The 21,262-nt window shown below is 46.0% G+C and overlaps 1 protein-coding gene across 3 annotated transcripts in view; it reads left to right on the plus strand.

Annotated features, from left to right (window-relative positions):
* The window catches only part of SLC22A15 (solute carrier family 22 member 15), an 87,092-nt gene that overhangs the window by 47,596 nt on the left and 18,234 nt on the right, over positions 1-21,262 (plus strand). For all 3 annotated transcript variants that reach the window (XR_005788908.1, XM_040471409.1, XM_040471410.1), the window contains exons 4-8: positions 109-273; positions 3,615-3,744; positions 8,565-8,780; positions 16,211-16,351; positions 18,437-18,522. Coding sequence is in view for 2 of the 3 variants with exons in the window: in XM_040471409.1 (XP_040327343.1) it covers positions 109-273; positions 3,615-3,744; positions 8,565-8,780; positions 16,211-16,351; positions 18,437-18,522 (738 nt within the window). In the remaining variant the exon portion in view is untranslated. The remainder of the gene's footprint in view (positions 1-108; positions 274-3,614; positions 3,745-8,564; positions 8,781-16,210; positions 16,352-18,436; positions 18,523-21,262) is intronic.

Consider the following 21,262-nt stretch of genomic DNA (forward strand, 5'->3'; position numbering starts at 1 on the left):
TTTAAGCTTACAAAGATTTATCTTTACAAACGTAATGAGTATAATTTGTTACTTTGATCAAATGCTGTCTTGTGTCTGGATTGTTGACCGCTGTTCCTCTTATTCCAGGTTTTGCTCTTGACATCTTATTTGCCATTGCAAATGGGTTTTCCCCCTCCTATGAGTTCTTTGCAATAACTCGCTTCCTGGTGGGTGTGATGAACGGAGGAATGTCGCTGGTGGCCTTTGTCCTGCTGAACGAATGTGTGGGCACCGCCTACTGGGCGCTCGCAGGTACTGCTTCACTCTGTGTACATAACGCAGATAGTGAGCTGCCCCAGAAAACCCTGTTGGGCACCAGTTTAACCCCAGAGTCCAAAAATGCACTTGGACTTGGGACTATCTAACCATTAGATTTGTGTTCCAGAGTTTGATCTGTATGACCTTGAATGAGTCATTGTATTCATATTGCTCTGTAGAAAGTCTCCCCTGGGGCCGGAGCTTGCCTCCCATCCTCACAGATTGTCTCCAGATAGTTCTGAGAGGGTCTGTTTCCTCAGAAGGGCGTTAACTGTTTTCACCTTAAACTGAAAAATGGCGCAGACATAGATCCTAGACACGCCTCTCCCGGCACCTTCTTACTGTATTTTACTAAATACTGATTCCGTGGGCCGGGGAGAGACACGCTGGAGGGACCAGATGACATAGGCCCCGCGCTAGGCCAAATGAGGAATTTGTTTGTATTCAAAGCTCAGTGAGAAGTCAGCGGGCAAATGAAATAGTGGAGCGGTAGGATCACATAGGATACAGGAAGACGCCTCTGGCAGAAGTGTGGAGAATGGACTGTTGAGGGACAAGAGGAGGAATTGAGGGGTCATTCGGGAGGTGGTTGTGGTTGGCCTGCAAAACGTGATGCAGGCATAGACAGGTGCGGGGAGAGGAGCAGCGAGGAGGTCCATTTGAGCTGGATTTTGGTGGGACAATGACTTGCTGAAGGATCGGAGTGGGGAGAGAAAGGAATCGGGGGGACCTCGAGGCTTTGCTTGAAAACTGGGTGGTTCGCTGGCACCCTTTACAAAAAAATGAAGTCTCACCTGCCACAATTTGGCTTTTACTAGTTCAAACGGAGCAAAAATTGCAGGACAGCTGAAAACTGGGATAAATATTTAACGGCCCACAAACAGTTATAAAACCACCAGTATGGTACTCCAGAATTACAAGATGCAAAAATGGTGATTGGAAGTGTTCATTTTTTTTCATTAATTTTTTTTACCAAATACCTAGAGCCTTACCACACCTCCATCTCCACACCTTATCTCCATTGTCATTTCCAGGCATACACGTGCAGCTTCTTGCTGGACATTAGATATGAATGTCAGTTGGACCCTCAAATAAAAATACTGCTTTCTTTCACCTGCATTTTCCATCTTCCAGCACCTCTGTGCATGGTCATCACAGTCTTTAAGGCCATTAAACTAGACCCCTTGGAATCATTTCCTCTTGTCCATCATACCCAATTGATACCAACTCTTACCGATCGTAAGTAATGGAGACTCAACTCTGCTGAACATCTGCATATAAAGGGAAATTATTTGGATAATATACCCAAGCCAGGCCTCAGAGATGCCCGGAACCAGGAAGTCAGATGCTCCTCGTCTCTGCCCCCCATCCTCCCTGAGAAGCTTCTGCTGCACAGTCACGGATGGGACCCTATAGCTCTCAGGTTTCACCACCAAGTACAGTATTTAAAATCCTGGGTAAGGGGCGCCTGGCTGGTTCAGTCAGTGAAGCATGCGACTCCAGGTCTTGAGGTTGTGAGTTCAAGCCCCACGTCGGGTGTAGAGCCTACTTAAAAAATAATCCTGGGTAAGAGCTCGACTGGCCCAGCAGGGGTCACTGCAGTGAGGGGGACCAGGATGGTCAGCCCCCACTTGAACCACGGGGATGAAGTAAAGAGAGGTCCGCTCTCCAGAAGAGAGAAGGAATATTGGAATTAGGCATAGTGCTAGGTAGACAATATTTTGTAGCAGATACTCACCACAGGAGGCTTCCAGATGGCTTTGTTTGGGGGTGGGGGGAGGTTAATAGATGTCAAGGGCCATACCTGTGTCACAGCAGGATAGTATAGCTAACATTTGCATAGCATGCATTATTCCATCTGAAGCTAGCAACTACTCTTTGAGGTAGGTAGTATTATTTCTGTTTTACCGATGAGGAAAGTGAGGCTCAGAGACGTTTAGTGATTTGCCCAAGGTCGCACAACAGCAAGTGGCAGAACTGGGGTCTGAACTCAGCCCTTCTAAAACAGTCCCATTTTGTGGGTTGTCTTCCTTTCACCTACCTTGTTGTCCGTGAATACCAAGTGCTTGGAGCTGTTCTGAGCAAGGACAGAAAGTCTTACTCTTGCAAGCCAGGTGCTGTCTGATACACTGTAATGAACCTGTAATAGCTATTGATTATCTTAAGTTTCCAGGGAAATCATGGCGTCCCCACTCCCTTACTTATCTGACCACATGCTCAGAACACGCTGAAGGTGCTGTCTCGGCTCTCCCTTCTTCCCCCCTTTCCTCACCAGGGCACAGAGCCTACAAGTCTTCATTGCTAGAAAATGAAAGCCTGTGGGCAAGAATCCAAGTAAACATTTCTTTTATGGGATCGTCGTAGAGAAGTCTTGTAACAAGATCGTCCCATTGCTGTGGGTTGCCCCCAGAAGCCTGCTTCTCCCCGGAAGGGTGGAGAGAGAGGATTGGGATAGCATCACAGGCTCTGTAGTCAGGGAGATCGGGGTATGGTCTCAGGCATGCTATGCACAGCTCCATGCCCTAACAGTGGCATCCAACCTCTCTGTGCTGCTTCCTCCTTGTGCGTGGTCCACAATGGCACCTGCTTTGTAGGACAATGTATGTAATACATTTATTAATACACGATAAATAGCAGCTATTACCGCTACCGATGGTGATGGTAGTAATTATAAAAAGTGTGTCCGAGGTATAAATTCACAAGTATATTGAGCAAAGCTAGTGGGCCTACTTCCCGTCTCAGCATTTATTTCAAAAAACGTAGGATTTTTTTTTTTTTTTAATAATCCCATGGTTGATTTTTTTTTCCATCAGGGTGCTGGCAAAAATCCATGTGTCATGGAGACAGACAAGAAACAAATAGAAAATGTCATATATCTGGTGATAATAAATGAAGTAGGGAAGGGCAGTTGGGAGAGCTGAGGAGTAGCCTGTGATTTAAAATAAGGATTTGAGGCACAGCCCTGTGATAAGATGAAGTCCCACTGCTGCAATCATCTCATGAGCTAAAAACCTTACCACCATCCAGGAAAACATCGTCCAGACTTCAGCACATGCTCAGGCAGATGTCAACACAGCCTTCAATGCAGAAGACATTTGGACAAACCCTTACAAGTCATCTTGACCACATGTCATTCATATTTTTCACCTGTCCTTCCTCCTTTTCCACTAACTTGCTGGCCTCTCTTCCACTTTTATCATCTGATACTCAATATTTGGGTAGGATTTTCTTTCCTGTTGATGTCTCCCAAGGAAGGCATTGGCTTGTGACTTGGGTTGGAGAGGGTGACGGGGAGGGTGCCGTCTCCAGTAACAGGTGTCTCTTCCCTGAATTAGGATCGATCGGTGGCCTCTTCTTCGCGGTTGGCATCGCCCAGTATGCCCTGTTGGGATACTTTATCCGCTCCTGGAGGACCCTCGCCGTTCTGGTTAACCTGCAGGGAACAGTGGTCTTCCTCCTATCTTTGTAAGTAGTTTTTCCTCTAAGAGGTTTAATACGCAGAAGGAATGTCTTAAGAGGATGCGGGTCAATGAGTGGCGTTATTCCCTTTCAGGAGTTTACCTGAACTGACTTTGGTGAAGAGCTAAATTCCACAAGCGCTCCAAAGCTTGGCAGATGCTGGGAGGAGAGATGCTTAATTAATTCAGAATGCAGGTATCCCTTATTTGAAGTAACCTCTCCGTAGACCATATTTGAACCTTCGAGTTGTTGACCCAGGGTACCCATTTCTTTTTTAACCTAATGCCTCAAGCGTAAACATCTTCAGGCTGGATCAGATCACGTGCTAGGTGTATGGCCCAGGTACGATACCACAGGACACTCCATCCGTATCCAATGTGTAGTGGCACCTCTTTATCCTGCGCGTAACTATTATCTCAGGGCCTCTAAATGTGGGCGTGGGAAGATTCTCACATATGGCAGAAACCCGTAGGGTGGATGGGCTCAATGCCTGGGCAGGGCAGGGCGCTCCAAACAACTTGCCCAGATGCCCCACTGTGGCGCTCTAAATGCAGGAGGTGAGTCACCAACGTAGAGCTATCTTATCAGTGCTTTTTCCCCACAGCAAATACTTTATTAATATTGTTTATTATATAATGTATATCGCATAATACAGAATACAGGAATGTTATTTATTAACATTTTTCCCCAAATAGAGTCCGGTAACAATAAAACAGATATTTCAGAGACATTTACAGAGTTCTCCGTAAAATTAACATTAAATGCTGACCATCTTGCTGGGGCTAAGGAACCCAGTTTTGCCTGTAAATACCGTACTGCATTCGGATCTTTAGTCGCAAAGTAATACTTGGTTCATCTCTTATTTCATCAGTTTAATGATGTGCTTAAGAAGTTCGAGTTTTTAATTTTACTTCACTAGAAGTTTCAATGTGCTTGTGAAAGGCTGTCTCCTGAGGTTTCAGACCTCTGATTTGAACCATTAAAATCTTTGGAATAAATGAAACTTTCAGCCGGCGGTCCCAGCTTCTCTGCCGTAAAATGAGGGATAACTGTAGTAGAATTTTCCTTCAGATACGTCTTTAATGCAGTAGTTCTTTCTTCAAGTTCTACTAATTGAGATTTGGTGAGGGTTGAGCTGCAATCTGTCTCTGTATTCCCTTTGAAATAAGAGAATTAAGCGCAAAAATGAATATAACAGTGGGGCGTCTGGCTGGCTCAGTCGGAAGAGTGTTTATGGCCCAGCGCTAGGTGGGGACATCTACTCACTGGGAAATGAATTCAGGTCAGGAAAAAATAGGAAACGGAGAGACAAGAGCATGTAAAACTGAAATAGGCCTGGAATGCGAGCCTTCCCACAGTCGGCCTCCAGCTGATCTGCCCTGATTTTCTCCCACCCTGTTTCCCATACCCTGTGTTCCAGACACAGCCGGCTGCATGGAGTTTCCAGCACTCACCTGGCGCTGGCCTGCTTCCCTACCTCCTACTCACTGCTGCACCTGCCCCTTCAACACCCTTCTCTCCATTTCTTCCTGTTTAACTCCTAGCCTTCTGGAGTGCTCAAATTGCCACCCCCTCCAAACTTCTGATCACACCTCTAGCTGCAAGTCATTTGCTTCTGAATTCTGCAGCACTAAACCCATGCCCTTCGAGTGGGGTTCTTATTTCCACCTCGTGCTGGAGTGGAGCCCGTCTCTCTGTACCAGGAGCTCCCAGGCTCTCGGCTTGGCTACGTGTCCCCCAGCAGCAAAGCCCAGGGCCTTCCCCACAGAAGATTCCTCGTATCCGTTGGGCAGGTGTTGGCACAAAAACATCTGTAATCAGCCTTCAGAATTAGCTGTCAGCCACATACGAAAATGTCACATTATTTTAGGGTCATACCTTGTGTTTTTTTCCTAGAAACATTATCGCTTAGTTTAAAAAATTCCTCGTTTTCACAGTACTTGGATTTGAGCAGCTTTACTTAAAAAATCACACTCCCATATTTTACAAAGACTTTCCATCTTCTAAGAGATTCACAGGACATGTTTCGAGTAGAGGCAACATTGTTAAATTAGCACCGTGGCTTCTGAAGTTGTCCCCAGCACTACTGAGAGGGCAGTGTGTTCAAAGACTGCTTTTTCTTTCAAAACACCTCTTGCTGTTTGATATGAAAAATCTGCATGTGTCAGAATTTACATTCCCAAGTCCATCCATTAGCAGATAGGTGAACCTTTGTATAAGAAAGCTCATTGGCTTCCCCAAATGTGGGGACAAGTCTGGTCCTCAGTTTGTGCCCGAGATATGTGCTTTCCCAAGTAGAAATACTTGATTAACTCAAATTTCCAAAGCCTCAATATCTGTCATATCTCATCTTTAACCATGATTTATAAACATTTTTAAATTTTTAATGTTTATTTATTTCTTATTGTTTATTTATTTATTATAATTATTTTATTTATTATAAATATTTTATTTATTTATTATAATTATTATTATATATTCTTATTTATGTATTTATTTCTTGAAAGAGAGAGACAGAAACAGAGCATGAGCAGGGGAGGGGCAGAGAGAGAGGGAGACACAGAATCTGAAGCAGGCTCCGGGCTGTCAGCACAGAGCCCGACATGGGGCTTGAACCCACAGACCGTGAGATCATGACCTTAGCCAGAGTCAGACGGTTAACCGACTGACCCATTCAGGCGCCCCGATTTATAAACATTTTAACGATAATTAACGCTTATCAACAATTCTGGAAACAATGGAATTTAAGGAGAAGGGAAACATGACCTAAATTACCCAAAGATAATGACTGTTAGTATTTTGGCTATTTCCTTGTCTTTTTTTTTTTTTTTTTTCTTACCTCCCAGTTCTCCTCATTTTTGATTTTTTTTTTTTTAATTTTTTTTTCAACGTTTATTTATTTTTGGGACAGAGAGAGACAGAGCATGAATGGGCGAGGGGCAGAGAGAGAGGGAGACACAGAATCGGAAACAGGCTCCAGGCTCCGAGCCATCAGCCCAGAGCCCGACGCGGGGCTCGAACTCACAGACCGTGAGATCGTGACCTGGTTGAAGTCGGACGCTTAACCGACTGCGCCACCCAGGCGCCCCTCATTTTTTATTTTTATTATGATAGACTTCTGGTGGCTCACTTATCTCTCCCAGGTGTACTGTCTACATTCATCACAATAGGCTTCATTTATGCTCTTTTTTATTTGCATTTAGACTCAGCTGGTGTTTTTTTTTTTTTTAATTTTTTTTTTCAACGTTTATTTATTTTTGGGACAGAGAGAGACAGAGCATGAACGGGGGAGGGGCAGAGAGAGAGGGAGACACAGAATCGGAAACAGGCTCCAGGCTCTGAGCCATCAGGCCAGAGCCTGACGCGGGGCTCGAACTCACGGACCGCGAGATCATGACCTGGCTGAAGTCGGACGCTTAACCGACTGCGCCACCCAGGCGCCCCATAGACTCAGATGGTGTTTATGTGGTACCTTGTAAGCGGCCTTGTGGATAGGACCAGTCGGTCCACTTGATGATCGGCAGACCTAACTTCCAAGAGAACGATATTTTACTCGATCATCCACCTTGTGTATTAGTAATAATAATCAGAGGGCAATAAAGAAGGAAATAAAGGATGGCCTACGTTCCTGCTTTTGTTGACAATCAGATCTGCATGGATATTCTCTGTCCAGCAGCAAAGCTCTGGGAGAATTCGTGCCTTTCTGTTTCCTCTGAGCACCTACTACACAGCTCAATACAAAATCGAACGTGCTCAACAAATGGTTATCGACCGACTGGCTGTCTGTGAAGTTCCAAATTCTGTGGGTTTTGTTGCCACTTCACCGCCCTTACAGAAGGGCATGAAGAATTCCAAAAGGCACCTTAAATAGCCAGGTTTCCTTAGAGAAGTTTCATTTTAGGCAAATAATGTCACATTAGGTCAAAAGGCACTGGCTGCTGTATTTATTAAATGCGTGTCTGTGTTCCTATCACAGTTTGGCCTTTCACAAGTCCTCGGTCCTCTAGAAGTGTGCACACGGCTGTGAGAGGAGACACATCATAGTTAAGTCTTGGAACTATTGGAAAATACCAGTGGTGACATCACTGACATTCAGTATTCAGTATTCAGTAGAAAAGAATTGTTGTTATGTAACTGAAAGTTAACCAGGAGATGACTTTTATTCTTTAAGATCTTGGGAGGGGGGGCAGGAAATATCCTGAGGACATATTAAAGCAAGTGTATCAGCTAATTCGAGTATTTTGAAGGTGGAAATGCTCAAAAGTAGCTGAGATGGGCTAAACCCTGTTTAATTTTCATGTAGAATCTTAAAATAATCTCTGCCTTCTTAATAACATATCACTATGTTAAAAACACTTCTTAAAAATTTATTTTTTTCTGATAAGACGATAAATATTTTTATCTTGTGAAGCTTTGTCAGAACTTAAACACCTGTTCACTCTGTGGTACTGTTCTAACACATGGCTATGATTTAGAGCCCTCTCTCCGACCTGTGCTTTATGAAAAATTTGAATTTTTCAGTATTCTAGGCTTAACTTGTCATTTATCTATTAAAATTTATTCAAAAGGAAATGCATACTGCTTACTTTTTGTTTTTTTTTTTTTAGTTTTGTGGCTGTTTTGGAAGTGTGTTCTTGGTTTCCATTCGTAAAGCAGACCACTGTTTAACACTGGCACGCTGTTGAAGGGGACCCCCCCCCCCATGTCATTGGGAGAGTTGGTTTTAAACCTCACGTGGAATCCAGTTGTGGTGAGGAAATCTACATGCTCCTTCCTGTGCCCGTGTACCTATATGAATATACAGCCTTTAATGACGTCTCTTTCAGATTCATTCCTGAATCACCTCGTTGGTTATACTCCCAGGGTCGGCTGAGTGAGGCTGAAGCGGCTCTGTACCTCATTGCCAAGAGGAACCACAAGCTCAAGTGTACGTTCTCACTAACATATCCGGCCAGCAGAAGCTACAGGGAGACCGGAAGTTTCCTGGATCTCTTCCGTTACCGGATCCTCTTGGGGCACACGCTGACCCTGATGTTCATCTGGTAATTATATCTAGGGGGTGTTGTCTTGATCTTCAACTCAGGGTGCTAGAGGTCTGTTGATGACGTCCTTCTACAGGGTGACAGAAAACGTAACCTGATTTGTCAGCCTGACGTTTTCATGAAAACAAGTTTTGTGTCTTGATGCCTGCGTCGTGCTCACCTCTGCTTTTGCAGCACCCTCCCTGTCCAGGAGGAACTGATGGGGCCTGACAGCACGTCCATTGAACTTGAATAAACAGACAGCAGAAGCACATCTGTGCTTCTGAGCTATTTAATGTAAATATTTAAGAACCGCCCTCCCCCACCTCTAAAAAAAAGGAAAGTAAGAAAGCATATTAGAAACAGAAGAGTTTCTAAATAGGAGTTTAAAATACCAACTTTGGTTTGGCATCGAGTGGTCAGATAGCACATTCTGTGGCGTTCCCGCTTGCTCACTCACTCACTCACTCACGGGGGTGGGCGGTGTTGTTCCTTGCCCTGATGGGATCCTGGGAGTGTGAAATGACGGACCTGAAGCCACTTGAATAGCTCATTCCTACCTGCCTCTCAGAATGCTCTCGGCATCCATGTAAATTGCATGGAACGACTGAAGATGGTCCCATTTGCAGAATGACGTGGGAAGGGGTCAAGTGGATGGCGGTACTTGCGTACCGTATAGACGTACCACATTTTACTATGCTTCTCAGATGCCGCGTTTTTTACGGTGGAAGGCGTGTGCCTGCGCTGCGGCAAGCGACTCTGTTGGTACCGTTTTCCAACAGTATTTGTTCGCTTCACGGCTCTGTGTCGAACTTTGTCATTATTGTTACATTTGCCATGGTGATCTGTGATCAGTGCTCTTTAGTGTTACTACTGGGATGTTTTGGGGCACCACGAACCACACCCATAGAAGAGAGTAAACCTAATAAATGTTGTGTGTGTTCCAACGACTCCGCCGACTGGCCGTTCCCCCATCTCTCTTCTTTGGGACCCCTCTCCTCCTGGAAACATGACAATACTGGGATTAGGCCAGTTAATAACCCTACAGTGGTCTCCAGGTGTCCAAATGAAAAGAAGAATCACACACCTCTCACTTTAAGTCAAAAGCTAGAAATGACGCAGCTTTGAGGAAGGCAGGTTGAAAGCCAAGGTAGGCCAAAAGCTAGGCTTCTCGTGCCGACCAGTTAGCCACACTGTGAATGAAGGAAAAGTTCTGGAAGGAAGTGAGAAGAGCCACTCCAGTGAACACATGAATGATAAAGCAAAACAGCCTGATTGCTGATACGGAGAAAGTTTGAGTGGTCTGGAGAGACGATCAGAGCAGCCACAACGTTCCCTTAAGCCAAAGCCTGGTACAGAGCAACACCCTCTCTCCCATTCTATGAAGGCTGGGAGGTGAGGAAGCTGCAGAAGGAAAGTCTGAAGCTAGCAGAGGTTAGATCATGAGGTTTAAGGAAAGAAGCCATCTCCACAGTATAAAAGTGCACAGTGAAGCAGCCAGCAGGTGCTGGTGTAGAAGCTCCAGCAAGTTCTCCAGAAGATCCAGCTAAGACCATTCATGCAGGTGGCTACGCTACACACTAGATTTCCACATAGATGAAACAGGCTTCGTTTGGAAGAAGATGCCGTGTAGGACTTTTATGGCTAGAGAGGAGAAGTCAATGCCTGGCTTCAAAGGGCAGGCTGACTCTTGCTAGAGGCTAATGCAGTTGGTGACTTTAAGTGGAAGCCAGTGCTCAGTGACCATTCTGAAAATTCTAGGGCCCTTAAGAACTATGCTAAATCTGGGGGTGCCTGGGTGGCTCAGTCAGTTAAGTGTCTGACTCTTGATTTCAGCTCAGGCCATGAACTTGGGGTTTGTGAGTTCGAGCCCCGCATCGGGCTCCTCACTGACAGGGTGGAGCCTGCTTAGAATTCTCTCTCTCTCCCTCTCTCTCTGCCCCTCCTCTGCTCACACACTCTCTCTCTCTTGCTCTCAAAATAAATAAATAAACTAAAAAAAAAAGAATTATGCTAAATCTATTCTGCCTGTGCTCTGTAAATGTAATAACCAAGAATGGATGATAGCACATCTGTTTGCAGTACGGTTTACTAAATTTTTAAGCCTGCCATTGAGACCTACTGCTCAGAAAAAAAGATTCTGGGGTGCCTGGGTGGCCCAGTTGGTTGGGAGTTGAGCTCTTGATTTCGGCTTGGGTCATGAACTCCTGGTTCGTGAGATCGAGCCCCATGTGGGGCTCTTAGCTGACAGCATGGAGCCTGCTTGAGATTCTCTCTCCCCCTCTCTCTGCCCCTCCCCCACTGTCACACAAATGCTCGCTCTCTCTTTCTCTCTCTCAATGTAAATAGGTAAACCTTAAAAATGATTTTAAAAAAGATTCTTTTCAAAATATTACTGCTAATTGATAACACACCTCGTCACCCAAGAGCTCAGATGGAGATGTGCAATGAGATTAATGTTGGTTTCATGCCTGCTAATACGACCTTCTCCAGCCCACGGATCCAGGAGTAATTTCAACTTTCAGCAATTTCGATCTTATTTAAGACATACATTTCGTAAGGATATCGGTGCCGTCGATAGTGATGCCTCTGATGGATCTGGGCAAAGAAAATGGAAAACCTCCTGGAAAGGATTCACTATTCCTAGATGCCATTGTGAGCGTTTGTGATTCATGGGAAGAGGTCACGATATCAACATTAACAGGAATTTGGAATAAGTTGGATCCAGTCCTCATGGATGATTTTGAGGGGTTCCAGACTTCGGTGGAGGAAGTAGCTGTGGATGTGGCGGAAACAGCAAGTGAACTAGAACTAGAAGCGGAGCCTGAAGATGGGACTGAATGGCTGCAACCTCATGATCAAACCTGAACGGATGAGGAGCTGCTTGTGATGGATGAGCAAAGACAGTGGTTTCTTGAGATGGAATCTGCTCCTGGTGAAGATGCTGTGCGGACTGTCAAAATGACGACAAAGGATTTAGAATGTTCCAGAAACTTAGTTGCTAAAGCAGCAGCAGGGTTTGAGAAGTTAGACTCCAATTTTGACAGAAGTTCTACCGTGGGCAAAATGCTGTCAAATTGCATCACATGCTGTAGAGAAATTGTTTGTGAAAGAAAGAGTCAATCAAGGTGGCAGACTTCACTGCTGTCTTAAGAAGGACAGCCACAGCCACCCAACCTTCGGCGGCCACCACCTCGATCAGTCAGCAGCCATCCACATCGAGGCAGGACCCTCCGCCGGCAGAAACATGATGATCTGCTAGAAGTTCAGATGATGGTTAGCATTTTTTAGCAACAAAATATTTTTAATTAGGTAGGTGCATTGCTTTTTTTTTTTTTTTAATTTTTTTTTTCAACGTTTATTTATTTTTGGGACAGACAGACACAGAGCATGAACGGGGGAGGGGCAGAGAGAGAGGGAGACACAGAATCGGAAACAGGCTCCAGACTCTGAGCCGTCAGCCCAGAGCCTGACGCGGGGCTCGAACTCACGGACCGCGAGATCGTGACCTGGCTGAAGTCGGACGCTTAACTGACTGCACCACCCAGGCGCCCCAGGTGCATTGCTTTTTAAGGCATAATGCTTTTGCACACGTAGTGGACTACAGTATAGTGTCAACATAACTTTTACATGCACTGGAAAACAAAAAAGTTTATTTGACTTGCTTTACTGCGATCATCGCTTTATGGCTATTACAGTGTTCTGGAACGTAACCCACAATATCTCCTCGGTATGCCTGCACCCTCTGCTAGGGTGCCATCGATGTTATTGGGTCCAGTATTGGGTGTGAGCATCATATTTACTGGCCTAAAAGGACTGCTGTGCTGTGGTTGGTACGTATTTGCCTTGAAGGCTGTGCGGAGACCTACATTTTCATGTGGGGATTCAGGAGAATTGTTTTATTTTATTTATTATTATTTTTTTTAATCTTTATTTTTGAGAGAGAGCGCACCAACTGGGGATGGGCAGAGAGAGAGAGGGGAGGGGCAGAGAGAGCGGGAGACAGAGGATCCAAGCAGGAGCTGCACTGACAGCAGAGAGCCTGATGTGGGGCTCGAACCCACCAACCATGAGATCATGACCTGAGCTGAAGTCTGCCGCTAAACCGACTGAGCCACCCAGCCTCGCCAAGGAGAATAATTTTATATGAAAGTGATCTTAGGTACACAGCTGTAAAGAACAGCAGATTGAGAACAAGAAGGTGTGAATATATTTTTCCATATCGTGATTCTCCCTGGCTGCCACCTGTGTGATCAGGTCACACCCACTGCCACCTTCCCCACAGACCCAGCACAGTGCTGGAATATCGCAGATGCATAATAAGTGTTCACCGGGGGACCCAAGCTTGGAGGCGTGGAGATTAAGGGAACCATTAAAAGCCAAACCTGACAACCCAGCACAGGAGCAACTAATTTGAGGTTCTGCCGAGTGCAAACACTTAGAAAATATGTGCTGGCGCTTAGGGCTCCGTAAAACTCAGCATTTGCATGTCATATAGACAGTCAAACCCTCTGCCTTCTTCTTGAGGATAATTTACTTCTTGTTTTAAGGTTTTTTTGTTCTTTGGAGGCATGTTAACTTCTGGAGTCTGGCCTTCAGGGGATAAAAAACAGATGAACAAACCAACAAAGTAGACATGGAGCCAGGGAAAGCGTCCCTGTTTATTTTATAAATTTTTTTTAATGTTTATTTATTTTTGACAGAGAGAGAGAGAGAGAGAGACAGATTGTGAGTGGGGGAGGGGCAGAGAGAGAGAGAGAGAGAGAGAGAGAGAGACAGACAGAATCCGAAGCAGGCTCCAGGCTCTGAGCTGTCAGCACAGAGCCCGTCGCGGAGGTCGAACTCACAGACCGTGAGATCATGACCTGAGCCGAAGTCGGACGCTCAACCGACTGAGCCACCCAGGCACCCCGTCCCCGTTTATTTTATATCTTACACAGCCACAGGAGTTCTTCTCAAATAAACCTCCTCCCCTTGGGCTCCGAATGCTAAAATATGCCATAACAGAAGCAGAGTCATTCCACATAGTGCTGTTCTTTCTGAAGATGCCATAAAATTCCGAATTCTTTTCTGTGGGTCTGTCGTTGAAGAAAGCCCTTCCCCGGGAGTAAAACCACACCTCTGTGTTTCACATCTGTTCTTCTGGTTACTCCCCACAGTGGTTCCTTTTTCAACAGTTCTTTGATGCCCTAAATACACCGTTAAATATTATGCAAGCATTTTAAAGTTTGCTTGGGCCCATAAAAAGGGTCAAGATGATTTTAATAGCTGTAGTTATGCATCCCAATGACCAACTTGCCATTAAGGAAGCTCCCAAGCATAGTGCCCGCCTTGGGACCGTAGGCCCTCCTTGCCCGTGCTCTCCCCGTTCTCCCTCCCCACGAGCGGGCACCAGATGCCTCGTGTGTCCTGAACTGGGCTTTATTTGAGCCTGACTTGCTGCTCAAATTAAACTGGGTTTAAATACGTATGTGTGTTTCCATGGTGGGAATTGCTTCACCGGGATATCTATTTTATTTATTTATTATTATTAGTTTTTAATGTTTATTTTTGAGAGGGAAGGAGACAGAGAGAGAGAGAGAGAATACAAGTGGGGAGGGGCAGAGAGCCCAGGGTGGGGGGGCACAGAATCTGAAGCAGGCTCTAGGCTCTGAGCTGTCAGCACGGAGCCCGACGCGGGGCTCGAACCCACCAACCGCGAGATCATGACCGAAGCCGGATGCTTAACTGACTGAGCCGCCCAGGCGCCCCTGGGATTTCTATTTTAAATGCAGAGTGAACACACTGATAGATACACCTGTCAGAGGAGGGTATCTACTGCAGGTACAAAGGATTTTAAAAATACTTTAGAAAACTGCATGGGTTTAAATTTTTTAGCTTACTGCTTACAGACAGGGTTCTGGGGGGCAGGGAACACAGAGAACTCAGTGACCCCTTGCATCCTTACTCATGACATCCTGGCTCCGACACTGCTCATCATCCTTAGAACACGAGTGACAGCTCGCCCAGTGAGAGGTGATTGGAAGTAGCTGGCACCCCTGGCTCATTTGACAGGAAGGGATGACCCACCAAGCAGTCGAGCTCCAGGGTCCCCTCTTCCCATCCCCCACACGTCTCCTGTCCACTGCAGCCCCTTCTTAATAGCCCAGGGCACTTGGCCCACTTTGCTGTTTTGGCAGAGATGGAAAGAAGGCTTTCCCTTTCCTTTTTGATCTCATCACGCCACAGCTCATCGGATTTGTTCTAAGGAAAATTAAAGGGAAGCAAATGGAAATGTCCCCGGAATAAACACCTGTCAAAGTGAATTGCAAAATGTAAAAACTGATGTGCTCCCAAAACCTGTAGTACATTTAATAGAAACGTATGGTTAGGAAACATATTCATCTACTACTAAGCCTAGTTTCAGGGTTTTATTTTTGTATGTTCTGTTCTGTTTTATTTTTAATAATGCAGTTTCCTAGGCACACAAGTTTGTATTATTTCCTTCACTCTGTCTGAGAAATCCTCAACCTGGGGCTTCAGGATGGTACTTTGCTTTGCTTATTTAAAGCCTCTGGGCTTGGGGCGCCTCAGTGGCTCAGTCGGGCGTCCGGCTTCGGCACAGGTCATGATCTCGTGGTTCCTGAGTTCGAGCCCAGCGTCAGGGCTCTGCTGTCAGCATGGAGCCCGCTTTGGACCCTCTGTCTCCCTCTCTCTGCCCCTTCCCTGCTTGTGCCCGCTCTCACTCAAAAATAAATAAACACTAAAGCTCCTGGGTTCCTCGGTTCCCAGACCTTGAGAGGTTGGCTCAGTGCCTGCCACCCAGGAGGCTCTCCCTATGTATTGCGGTAACGGCATGCAGAAATAAACTAGTGGCTTTTTAAAGCGTCCTTCCTCTGCTGTCCCCTGGTCTTCCCTTTCCTGTCTGGGTGTCTACAGCACATACGCCTGCTGAATGTCGGGCGGGGTCAAGAACCTGGTCAGGGGGGTGCAGTGCCAGTCATTTCTGGCCTATACAGGTCACCACCGCCGACTCCAGTCGCTTCTCAGTGCATGTTCTCAACACCATCCTCTCTTGGCTTTCCCCCCGGGAGTTCTTCTCTAGAGTCATTTTGACCCAGCAGTCACCTACGGCAAGGGTTCCGGTAACTGCTGGATTAAAGTAAGAATCGTCCTTGTCTTTTATTAAATGCAGATATGCTTGATGAAAGGTCAGCGTGTTTGCTCTTTCAGCAGCTGACCACTCATTTGCTTAAGAGAGCATCCAAGTGCAGCGCAGATAATTTCCAAGGCCCCTTACGTTTGTATTTTTTCCTAGTAAAAATTTCGATCGGGATAGGAAGGTCAGTGGGAATGTCAGGCTCACTGCTTACGACACGTGGCATTACACTGAACCAGTGATCGAATCTTCCCCAGCAGATTCTTAATGTACTTGTTCTGTTGTCCTTCTTGTCTTTTACCCCCAACTGCAGGTTCGTGTGCAGCTTGGTGTATTATGGCCTCACTCTGAGTGCAGGTGATCTCGGCGGAAATATTTATGCCAACCTGGCCCTGTCTGGCCTCATAGAGATTCCTTCTTACCCTATCTGCATCTACTTGATTAACCAAAAATGGTGAGTATAAACAAGTATGAAGCGGACTACGTAGAATACGTACATACATATGCTCTTATATCCATAAATACTTAAAGATTTTTGTCTTTGTCCACAGCTAGTATCTGTTAAGCACGCGATGGTGATTGATTCTCAGACCAAATGCAATTAGAATTCATTTTTTAGGGTGGCATTTCTTGGGTTTCATGTTTGTGAGTTTTTACGTAGGTGTTCAATCCAAATGCACTACGCCAGAAGGTTTTTGAGTAGCCTGTGTGTCATTTGTTAGCCCCAACAGATAGGAGTATTGGCTCTGTGTAGATAGAACTCCATGGACCCAGCCCCTGTCACGTGCACATTCCTTCACAAGGCATAGAACTGGAGAGCCTGGAAAGACTTTTCTTCCCTCTTAAGACCCACTCGGCTTTGTTGAGGGGAGGAATACACCCTCCTTTTGCTTCTCATTGTCAGTGGGCAGTTTTACAAGGCCCTTTCAAAACTCTTTGACAAAGTTCCTTTTACTCAGTTTCCTGGGGTCACTTCTGTTCCTGAGCGCCTGACCAGGACAACCGAAAACCCCATTCTGTACGAACCAGGAATCTGCTGGATCGTGCCTTGTCCCGCTACCCAGAAACCATCACTCAAAGCAAAACAGCATTCCTTGGTGCTGTTGTCATGAATGGCATGCTTAGTGCCTTCCAAAGGGCAAGTTTGGATTCTGTTCAGTGGAACCCTTTCTCTGGGGGCAGTCCCAGTTGTCTCTGCCGACCTCTCTGTTAGTGACCAAGCTTGCGGTCAGTGCTGGTCCAAGAGCCGAGTCAGGCTGCGAATTCAGAAATCCGTCCCCAACCCCTCCGGTGTGCCAGATGCCCCTCCTCTATGCTGTCACAGCTGCCCATGCGCACCTCTGAGGACGACTGAAGGTTTAGAAGGGTGCCATCCACGGGAGTTCCCTGTGTGGCTTTGCCTCCCCACTGCCTGCCTAGCGTGGTGCCTGTCCGCTGAAGGGCGTTCAGTACTGGTGTCACATGAAGCACAGTGTGACCTGGGGACCCACGTCCTGTCCTGTCTCCCAGCCGCTGCCACTGAATTCAAATCTGGTCCTAGCCACATGTTAGTTTTACGGCTTTAACAAGCTCAGTAAGCTGTACTTACCCTCAAACTAGGGATTATAAAATTCCCTGGTAAAATTGTCAGAAAAGTTACAGGTGCTACCAAAGGTCCTGCAGGGGACCTAGCGGGTCATAGGCTCCTCGTGAAGGGAGGCTTGTCACTGCCAGTGTCTTTCGCCCAAGCCTCAAGCTCTTCTTTGAAAATGATTTCCCTTCATAAAGCGTGCCATAAATTTCACTTGATTCTGACGTACTAACAAGAAATTATTTTCAGTTTGCATTTTTAAGAGAGAGGGGCTTGTTTTACAGTGTTGAAAATTTGAAGTGCTTGGGGCGCCCGGGTGGCTCAGCCGGTTAAGCTTCCGACTTCGGTCATGATCTCGCGGTTCGTGAGTTCGAGCCCCGCATCTGGCTCTGTGCTGACAGCTCAGAGCCTGGAGCCTGCTTCGGATTCTGTGTCTCCCTCTCTCTCTGCCCTTCCCCTGCTCATGCTCTGTCTCTCTGTCTCTCAAAAATGGATCAATGTTTAAAAAAAATTTTTTTTTAAATAAATAAAATAAAATAAAATCTGAAGTGCTCAAGATTTCAGTACCGAGGAAAGGAAGTGAGTTGGGAGACTCCATTCTCTATGTTTTATTTTCATTCTCTGGAAGACGGAGGGCACAGCACATGCCTTATAGGTTTATTTTGAGGACTAAGTAAAATGCTCGACAGAAAGCAGTCAGAACCACCCGGAACAGAGCGAACCCTCAGGAACAGAGCGATTCTGTTCTTCTCCTGCACACGTCGTTTGATGCTGCCATCCAGCTAGTTCTTTGCGTTGTGATGGTCACATATTCTATGTCCTGGTCAGTCCCATTTGCCACCCATTCCTTAATCAAAGACGAACGTATATAATGCCACTGGGGACGTTTCAGGAAGGAGGTTCAGGAGAAGCCGCAGATGCGTTTACAAGATCCCCAAGAGAAATGTGTCATTTGTTTCCATTGTTTAGGTGTGGCCGGAAGCGGACCTTAGCAGCATTTCTGTGCCTAGGAGGACTGGCTTGTCTTATTGTGATGTTCCTTCCAGAAAAGAAAGGTAAGCCTTTCAGATTTCTACATAAGGGTTCTGAACGGCGCTTTTATTACAATGAATCCCAATATCATGGAGAGATTACCATATGCCATGCTTCATTTCTGTGATTGCATATTATTTAGCGATTGTGTGGAGCATAATGGGCCAGGATCTTGCCCGTTGCCTAAACTGTTCCTGGGTGAATAATGTGCTTAGAGGTGCGCTATTAATTCTTGCGGGCGATTAAGCCACCATCTGGGGCGTCTGGGCTGCAACGCTGGCATTAGAGTTGCTTATTTGCTGATGGGGAGGACCATGTAGTTCTGCAGAGAGAAACTCCATCCAGGGTTACAGATTGCACTCCCTGTTCCAGCCAATCACAGATCAGAGGTCAGAGACGCTGGTTCTCAACGGCACCCTCAGCACCTCCATCCATACTCCCAGGGCACCCTGATAACAGCAGCAACAATATGAGTAGTGTTCACGGTTGGTGATGCCTGACATTTTCTCATTCTTATATAAAGTGTGAACAAAACAGCTTTAGGAAACTTTGGCATTTTTATATATTTGTGGCTGTGTAAACATAGCTGCAAGAAAAGGGTCCCTTTGGCATCCTGATTTCTTTCTCTTTATAGAAAGTGTATAAGAGTGATGGTTCTCAACCTTTTTTTTTTTTTTTTTCTTGCACTAACACATGTGAGGCCTACTAGCTAAAACGTCAAAAAACTGATTTGGGTAGTGATTTTCTTTTCTTTTTTTTAAAAAAAATTTTTTTTAACATTTTATTTATTTTTGAGAGACAGAGCACAAGCTGGGGAGGGGCAGAGAGAGGGAGACACAGAAGCAGAAGCAGGCTCCAGGCTCCGAGCTGTCAGCCCAGAGCCCGACGCGGGGCTCGAACTCATGAACCGTGAGATCATGACCTGAGCTGAAGTTGGAGGTTTAACCGACTGAGCCACCCAGGCGCCCCATGGGCAGTCATTTTCAACAATGAGGAGCGGGCCTTAACAAACCCGGTGCTGCTGGGGGCATACGGTATAGCAAAAGCCCTGTTTGGGGGGCTTTGGGATCTTAATGGGGCCCCATCCTGGAGCTTTTACTTCAGGTGGGAATCATTGTGAGGCGGTTTCACAGCTACTGGAGTTTGACAGCTACTAGAAAGGCAGCTGGAGAACGTCTTTCCTGACAGCAAATCACGTATGAAACGCACCTTTGGCCATTGCTTCTCCTCGAGGTTCAGTTGTACCAGTGCCCCACTGCAGACCCCAAAGCCTCGTGTTCTAGTTCTGGAACCCTCCAGGACACTTGCTATGCTGCCAGTTGCCACCTCAAGTTCTGTGCCTCGAATCCAGAGGGCAGTTTGTTCATGACTGTGGATTTGACCCAGTTATTTGACCCAGCCTTAGAGTGATTTTCATGGAATCGCAGAAACTAGAGAAGTGAGTAAGTTTGCTTGTTTTTTATTGTCTAAGGAAACTGTTACCTTTGCTAGTGCCGGGAAAGGGAGACCGTCCTCAGCTGCTGCCCTGCCGTGGGCTCGTAGAATTAAGTGCCTGGTTCTGTTGGTCTGGGACAGACAGTAGTGGTTTCAAACCATCATATTGTGGCTTTAGATTCAGCTTTTGTTTTTCATAGACACCTTGGAAATTCAGTTGCTTTCTATCTCTAAAAGTCCATTGTTCTATCTGTCACCTTGGAGAGAAAAATATTTCCTTGTTGCTCTAAGCACACCTGTCACCTCTCACACTTCTGCCAGCCAGGCCAGTTTATGTCCTTCCCCCTCTCGCCTATCTGTGCACTCCAGGGAACCCCCACCCCAACACTCTGCACGGGGCCCTTTCTACAGAAACCTAAGTGAAAGCAGGTGTGTGGTCTCCATCCAGACCCACCCCACTCTCTCCTCACTTCAGGGCCGTTATGAGAGAAAAAGCTCAGTGGGGCAGGCGCCTGGGTGGCTCAGTCAACCGGTTAAGCGTCCAACTTTGGCTCAGGTCATGATCTCACAGTTAGTGGGTTTGAGCCCTGTGTCAGGCTCTGTGCCGCTGACAGCTCAGAGCCTGGAGCCTGCTTCAGATTCTGTGTCTCCCTCTCTCTCTGCCGCTTCCCCACTCATGCTGCATGCTGTCTCTCTCCCCCGTCTCTCTCTCTCTCTCTCTCTCTCTCTCTCTCTCTCTCAAAAATAAATAAATAAATAAACATTAAACAAATTTAAAAAAAAAAGAGAGAGAGAGGAAAAGTTCAAGCCCTTTGTTGATTGTGCCCCTTGGTGGACTGTGAATAAGAAACAGCATAACAGGGAATCTTTCAGACCCCAGGAAAGCGCCTCACCAACATGGTACCTCTGTTATCCTTGGAAAAGTGGACGTCTACTCTATTTTTTGAAGATTTCCAGGGGAAAAAAAAATCTCACACTGTCCCTTAGAAAATTGTTTCTATTTTTAATAGCCATTAGAGTGGGCCTCTTCTGTCACAACTGAGTCCATTTCTTTTCATTTTATTCATCACTAGGGCGAGAGGACAGGTGGCCACCCCCTTCTTTTGCATGATCCTTCCTGTGTTTGCCAGGAGTCCTCTTAACTATTCCTGAACCTTCTCTTCTTTGAGCTGAAAACATTTGTTCTCGAAACGTTCTTTGAACCTTTCCTGTTTCCTTCTTAAAATATTTCGATGGCCCTCTTGTAAATCTCAGTGTTTTCAAAGTGCTCAGCCTTCAGCTGCCTGTTCCAGAAGTTCTGATAAATATATATTAAGAAAGACACCTAGT

Source organism: Herpailurus yagouaroundi, unplaced genomic scaffold (genome assembly GCF_014898765.1).
Source record: "Herpailurus yagouaroundi ecotype Mexico unplaced genomic scaffold, PumYag 77, whole genome shotgun sequence".
Classification (NCBI taxonomy): Eukaryota; Metazoa; Chordata; class Mammalia; order Carnivora; family Felidae; genus Herpailurus; species Herpailurus yagouaroundi.